This window comes from Mastomys coucha, unplaced genomic scaffold (genome assembly GCF_008632895.1).
Source record: "Mastomys coucha isolate ucsf_1 unplaced genomic scaffold, UCSF_Mcou_1 pScaffold8, whole genome shotgun sequence".
In the NCBI taxonomy this organism is placed as follows: Eukaryota; Metazoa; Chordata; class Mammalia; order Rodentia; family Muridae; genus Mastomys; species Mastomys coucha.
In genome coordinates this window covers 52472092-52479818 of record NW_022196914.1, presented here as the reverse complement: position 1 = coordinate 52479818, position 7727 = coordinate 52472092, and the positions used below count along the sequence as shown (strand labels likewise).

The window sequence follows — 7727 nt, the reverse complement described above, 5'->3', positions numbered from 1 at the left end:
TGAATGGAAATAAGACATTTTTGAAACTTTGGACAACATTTAGGATATGGAAAATTTAATCAAGTAAAGTATGCATTGGAAACACATTAGAAGAGAAACACTAAGAGACACTCAGAAAATCTTATAAAGAAGTGTCAGGCCTGCAAAGTTGATCTGCCTGAGAATGGACCTTCATTTTCTAGTGGGATTCACACAGAAGGTTTAAGAGACATAGCTGAAGATCTACCCCAACAGGAGTAAAGCAGAGCAGTAGGAGCCAGTGATGTGAGTCACATTATTTGAGAATTACTGCAGAGACATTTAAAGATATCGTGTTGACCTATGTTTTCATGTGATGTTGGCTCTTTTGAATCTGAGTTCAGCCTCACACTAGATGCTTGGCTCGTGTTAAACATTTCCCCTGGATTACTGCAGTGTAACTTGGCTAGTGTTGACCATGTTCCCTGGTTTGTTGCAGTGTAACCCTAGCTGTTCCCACCTCTCTCAGCAGGAGCCATTCCCAACCCTTGTCTTTCCTCCATTACAACAGCCAAAATGATTTTGTTAAGAAGGCAAATATTGATAATGTTTTAAAACCCAAGCTCAAATCTCACATGAAAAGGAAAGCCTGAGACCCTAGATTAGTCTTCGTGTTTGACCATTCCGTTCCCTCTTCCAGACCTTCTGGGCCTGCCTTCTGGAGACCAATGACCTCGTTATCTCCTCTGCCAGGCCAGGCTCATGCTGCCCCGCCCACCCCCACCCCCCCCATCACCAAGTGTTTGCACTTGGTTGTCCTTTTATCTGATGTGCTTTGCCATCAGCCAGAATTGTGTCCTTCAGGCCTTTCTGCTAGGACTAACTTCCTGCCGAGAGTGTGCTCTGCCTGGCTTGCAGCTGCAATCCTCTTCCTGTTTCTGATTCGCCTTCTACCCATTTTCCTCTTCAGTACTAATTACCAGGTTTTCTTGTTGATTGTGTCTTTTCCTTCTTAACTGCTGCCCAAGCTCCACGAGAACACAGATTTCCCACCCCCTTCCATTTTGTTTGTTTCTGTGTCCAGTGCTTTGATGTGTTCCTCAATGGTGTGTTTTAGTTATAGATCAATTTGGACTCATAGAAACATGCAGAGCAACATTTACTCCATGCATTAGTGTCATTCCATCATTATTATACTATTAGTACCTAATGCATGGAGTAAGTAACTAACAGAATTGTATGCATCCTTAACTTCAGTTAGTATTGTAGAGGTGTTAGAAATATAGACAAGCATACGCATAGTAACTCAAGAGGTGAGGAAACACCACTCATACCGTCTCCAGCCTGGGACCACACCTCTTTGTGCTTTGACCTTACTTGGCATGTTTGTTTTTCTCTCTTCCTCTTCCCATTTCACTTCAGATAGATCTACAGATCTACATACATTTCAGGTAATTTGCTTCCTCTAGGTATGAACACACATCCATACCTAGATATATGCTGTGTACGAGCTGTTTGTCTTGGTTTCCTTTTCCCTTTTCAAGCTTCAGTAGGCCTTTGATAAAGTGATTATTTTATAACTAGTTTTTGGTACCTAGGATATTACATGTATGAGTCAAGTGCTCTGCCACAGTCATGGTCATCTTCATAGCTATTTTTAAAAACATGATTTTAAGATCATGTTTAAAACCATACCTTGCAATAATTCCTGGTACATTTGTTTAACTGCATATGTTCTAGAAATGGCCTTAGAAGGTTGTCTTGGTTCTTTTGTTTTAATGAATGAATACTTTATTTCTTTGTACTTCTTCATGAAAGTCTGATCTTTTTCTTCTTCTAAAAATGAAAACACCAATCCACAACTGATATAATCCTTCACACAGGTTTTGGCGTGTTTGCAATATTGTCTCCTACAACAGTTTACTCTGGAACACTACCCAATCCACTCTGCTTTTGCTCATACTAAGTGTTAATGTTCTAAAGATCTTCACCGTTTTTTTTTTTTTTTGGATGAAATAGTGTATTGGTTCATACACTTATTGGTTAATTATGTTACATGAAGTGCTTTTGTCTAATTTTACCCAATATTATCCACTTGTTGTAAATATAAGACCTTTAACTCTTGAACTACCTCTTATGTTTCTTTGGCTCCCTTCATAGCTGTTGCTTATATATTTTGTAGCTCTTACGTTAGTTGACTTTGTCCTAAAGTATAGTTAAATCTCTGCTGATTTATCAACTCAACACACTTTGTATTGATCTCCACAAGGACGGCAACCGCACATGGATGTTTTGTGTCCTTTGCTTGTGTCTTCTCTCTTCTGCTGTGGAGCTTTTATTGTTATTTATTATCACTTTATAAAGTTTTACACATTTATTTTCTGTTCTGTAAATTCCATTAGGCCTTTGAATTCTGCCATAAGTGAATTCTAAAAAAACAAACAAACAAACAAACAGTGGGAAGGTTTGATGACACAGTTAGACAGAGGAGTGTAAGATCGGCAGTGAGGAGGTGACATGCATGGCCCTGACTTGACTCATGCTGCCTCAGGAGGTGAAACGGCACACTGCGTGCCTAGCACTGTGTCCCTCTAACTCACTTTGTTTATTGGTAAGAGAAATAAAACGGAGAATTTGTACACAGTGCACATAGCAATATTATATACCAGAGTATTGGTGGTTGGTCCCACAGCACATGAACGATCACACAGAATTGAACATTTTCTCCCCAAGTCTCACTTCCTGCAGACAGCCTATTAGATTACTTTTGGTTTCTGACAGCTCTGCTTACTTGTCATCTGTCTCTGATTTATGGGTCAGAACATTCATTGACCTGTAGAATTTTAGCAATTAGGCTTTGTTTCCAAGCCCTCTTCTTCTATCTGACTGCTTCATTTCCATGGCAGCCTTTGATTGCTTCGAGACTCTTAATATCCTTCCTATCTCTGAAGGCGGCGAGTCTCAGCTGCCAGAATGACCCTTGCTTCCTGGGGCAGCTTTTCTGTTGGTTCATTTGAGGCTGTATTTGCTATCTGTAGCCGCTTCATGGTTTACTTCACAGTGATTGCCACAATAAGGAACTCATTATCCACCACTGCTTCTGCAGGCCAGGTGTCTCAGCAAGGATTAACCTGGTTGCCTCTGCATGAACAGGTCAGGGAGGGTCTGCTGCGTCTAAGTCAGACATGCTGGCTGACTTCACTTCCTTATGTGTTTGTTATGCTGAGCTGAGTCTCTGCATGACTGTTGGGGAGAGAAGTCCCTCTCTTTCTATTCATCCTGAACCTCTGGATGGAGCAGTTCATAGCCAGGCATCTGGCTCCCCTCTGAGCAAACCAGTGAAGAGACTGCAGCGAATCCATCAAAATACAGCAAGGGATGGCAGGGAGATGGGAGCCAGAGTCTTTTGTGGACTCACCTGGGAATTACCATCCACTGCCTTTGCTACACTTCACAATAAACAAGCTGCCGCAGAGTTTGCAGTATTCTGCTTCACAGTGGGGAAGCGGTCCTCACGCAGTTCACTGCTAGGTACTGCTAAACATGCTTTTCCTTTTTTGGTTCCTCCTGTGTCTACCGTGAATGTCAGGACTGACCTAAGCTCTGTTCTGTCTCAGGAGCTCAGCCTTTTGTAGGATGCTCAGCTTTTCTACAGAGAGCAGATCATGGGAGGTGATCTGGGGGTGGGGTTGAGAAACTGCCCTCCCTGACATCCTGCAGGACCCCCTTTCCGCCCCTGTGCTAGCGTCTGTTCTTGCCATTATCTGGTTCTGTGTCTGGAGAGTCTCTGGGGCAGCCCTGGCACGAGCCATCTCATACTCTCATGTGGGGTTCTGCACCTGTCATTTCCTCTTTTACAGTTTTCTACCAAGTGAATTCTGCTTAGCTTTTTTTTTTTTGTTCCACTGAAGTTTATAAAATACCCGATCTGTATCTTGTTCTAGTTTTGTCCACTAGGAACAAACAATGAGCAAGTCAATTTCTAACATTTATGTGGAGCCTTGGAAAAGGAGGGAGCTAGTATCCGTCAGCCATGAGTCCCCAGGAGCCCAGCCCTGAATCTTGGCCTGGGGTTTTGCATGTCTTTTCATTCTTTTTGTTATTTTTAGAAGACAAAACAAAACACTCTTCTGCTCCCTCATGCTGATCTAATACATTTGTAAACACTTTTACATAGATCTGGTGATGATGGCAAGAAAGGGTCTTCCTAACGCTAAGACCCTTTACTACAGCCCCTCATGTTATGGTGACCCACAACCATACAATTATTTCGTTGCTACTTCATAACTGTAATTTTGCTACTGTTATGAATCATAATGTAAATATCTGATATGTAGGATATCTGCTATGAGGCCTCCGAGAAAGGATTGGTGGACCCCCAAAGGAGTTTCAAGTCACAGGTTGAGAACCAGCGCTTTAGAGGAAGGATGGCTTAGGAAGAGCCCCTCCTTCTCTCCTCTTTCCATTCTCTCACGGGTGCACAGCCCTTCTCTCTAAGCTCAAAGGGTGATTTCTTAGAGGAGGTGACCTGAGAGTGGAGCTAACTTGGGATGCTCACCAAGACTCTAGCACTCCTGACGTCAGTGTGAAGGTGTCAAGTGACACACCTACAGTTGTGACTTTACCATGGCCCTAAGACTTCTTAGTTTTAAGGAAGGCAATGCTATTTCAAGGTGGTTGGGTCAGAAAGAGAATTTACTAGAAGGAAACTAGATATCTCTCTGAACTCCAGGGTGAAATCTTACTCAGGTGTCACGAAAGCCTGTAGGAACCCGGGTAGCGGACGCCTTTCTGCCTCAGCCGCTCTGCTGGTTTTGTGTTTGCTTTTCTGAATATCTGTCTATGGTTTTCTTCCTCAGCAGACTGGCTGTGACTGTTTTGGGATGGGGTGGTCAACAGGGCTGCCCAACAATAGCAGCCTGAGTTTCCAGGTCCGTACCATCTCACTTAAATGAAATGGAGCAAGATTCTAGGAAGAGATATTCTAGTTGGCATAGTTTGTGTCAGGCATCTCTGCTTACATTTGTTTACCATGGTCTTGAGGGAAGTTCTGGGATACAATCATGGCTTCAGTGAGTCAAGGTTGGAAAGAAAAGGCAAGTAGCCTGAAGGTTTGACACTTGCCTTCGAAGAGTCTGGTGCTGCTTCTCCCCTGAGAGGCAGTTTGGCTTGTGGTTACAAACATGGACTCAGCTCAGACCGATTTTCACTTGGTCCTATTGCTACCACTTCCTAGCTGTCTGACCTGGGGCCAAAATGCACTCTGAGAACCAAATTCTCCCTCTAACAGTTAGGATCATAAATCCCACCTCTCACATGCAATGAGGAAATACGTGATACATCCTATACACGCAGTAATTAGTGTCTTTTATTAATCATAGTTGTTATTATGCCATTGGGGAAAGGTTTTATGAAGAAAGGAAGGAGCATACATCTTACCACGCTGAATAGTGCAAGAGGATCTGATGCAAAATCCCAGGTGGCTTGACATTCAATGATACTCCAGGTGCCTAGGCATTGCAGTGTATTCCAAGCACCTCAATGCTGTGCTACATTCTAGGTGCTTTGACATTGCATTATACTCCAGGTGCATCAATATCATCTCATATTTCAGGTACCTCAATGTTGCATTATCAGCATAAACTAAGAGCAGAGTTTTCTCTTTACCATGTTTAGCTGGAGAAATGGGTACAGGTGAGGCACCTGGAGTCAGGGCCCGAGGAATTTAGTGTAGTAAATATTTATTATCCATCAGGGGTTTCTACCTGACCTTTGTTCTTTCAGTTCCCAGATAAAAGACACACAACTTTTATATTTATAATAGGTCTTTAATGCACTAGAGCTGGGCAGATATCTACCCTCTAAGCTATTATGTCTACTTTCTTATCAATAACCATGATATTTGATTTGCCATGTTCCACCTGCGCTGCTCTTCACTCCAACTGGCTGGCCCTCAATGGCCAGGTTTTCATGATTTACTTATCCCATGGCATCTCCTCTCTCCCCACCTACTACTCTCCTTATAGTCTCTCTTCAGATCCCAAGTCCAGGCACCAAAAACCCCATTTCTCTTCTGCCCAGCTATAAGCTGAAGACGTCTTTATTTAACCAATAGTTTTAAATTAAGAAACAAGGTCAAATAACATCACTTTGTGTATGTAATGATTCTCTCATCCCTGGTGGCAACCGGGCCTTGGGTGCCAGTATTTAGCATTGCAATAAATAGCAAATGACCAAACCTCAACAGTTTAAATTTTTGTTTTTAATCACATGTGTGGCTTCTGCTCATTTTCAGAATAGAGTTGTGGGTTGTGTGTGCCCCATAAAGAGCCCCACAGAGCTGGTGGTCTCCAGGAGAATCATAATAGTTCTCCCTGAACAGCCCTTGTTCTCAGCCTTATAACATCCATTCTGGTTGGTAGGAGTTCAGTTTCACTGGTCAGTGTTCTACCCTGTGAAATACTTTAAATACCATCCTGGAAGACCTATGGCATTGATTAAAATGCTCTGTTCTCCTCCTTAAAGGAGACATACCACTTTCATATTAAAAGTTTTCAGAATTCCTTTGCAATTTTTTGCACAGTCATGTTAAAATTGTAGGTAGCACTGGCTGGGCAGTGGTGGCACACCTTTAATCCCAGCACTTGGGAGGCAGAGGCAGGCGGATTTCTGAGTTCGAGGCCAGCCTGGTCTACAGAGTGAATTCCAGGACAGCCAGAGCTACACAGAGAAATCCTGTCTCGAAAAAAAAAAATTGTAGGTAGCAGCCAACAAAGTTAGGGAATATGTAAAATGATAATTTTGAAATTCTATATTATTGATATGCCAGCTATATGATGTAGGTTAGTGTGCCAGATAGAACCAGCCAAACAACGTGCATGTGTCCCTTTCTATATGTGTGTGTGCTGTGCTATGTGAAACTGTGGTAGAGTTCAGTGACTAACTGTGTAATTTTCTCTCAAGTTACGCGGACATTTTGATTGAGAGGGAAGTGTTAATGCAGAAGTACATTCATCTAGTTCAGATTGTGGAGACAGAAAAAATTGCCACTAACCAACTCCGACATCAACTCGAAGATCAAGATACTGAAATTGAGAGGCTTAAATCAGAGGTATTTCCCAGTTGAAGATTCTGTTGTATTGTTTCCTCTTCCTCATGATTATCTGTCACATTCAGGAGAAAGATTTAATCTTATGCCAAGTTCTTTCTGCCATGGACAGATATGTGGCTGGGCTGCTGATCTAGACAGAATCCATTGTCTGCTTCAGGGTTAGGTAAATGTACTGCTATAACATACCACCACCATGACAAATGGTGCCTTCCATTGTTATTTGTGACCCTAATGTCTTTCATTAGATCTGAAATATATGTATATGTATGTGTATGTGTATGTGTATGTGTGTGTGTATATGGTATATATATGTATATATGCACATATATATCTAATTGTCTTCAGATAGACTCTTGGAGTAACAACCGTGAATCTTCCATAGGCTAAATGAAAGCCAGAATATAACCAAGGAAGAACCAGAAAGGAATTCAGAAATACTTTACTTATTTTTAATCTAAAGGCTCTAGCTTTTACCCCTGCAGAATTTTGAAAAGCACATTTGGGATTAACAAGATAATACTGATTGACTGTGAGGCATTTCTGCCTCTCCTTGGTCCCTGTCCATTAGTGTGCACTTCTGGTGAACCCCAGATGATGCCGCTGTTAAGTGATAGTGTAAGCTCGCCTTTGAGTCTATAGCCGTGGTGCTGTGCATCTG

The 7727-nt window shown here is 42.1% G+C and overlaps 1 protein-coding gene across 4 annotated transcripts in view; it reads left to right on the top strand.

The window, feature by feature from the left end:
* Nucleotides 1-7727, top strand: part of Rasgrf2 (Ras protein specific guanine nucleotide releasing factor 2) — a 232163-nt gene that overhangs the window by 78016 nt on the left and 146420 nt on the right. For all 4 annotated transcript variants that reach the window (XM_031359985.1, XM_031359984.1, XM_031359983.1 and 1 more), the window contains exon 3: nucleotides 6922-7069. In XM_031359985.1, the coding sequence (XP_031215845.1) occupies nucleotides 6922-7069 (148 nt within the window). The remainder of the gene's footprint in view (nucleotides 1-6921; nucleotides 7070-7727) is intronic.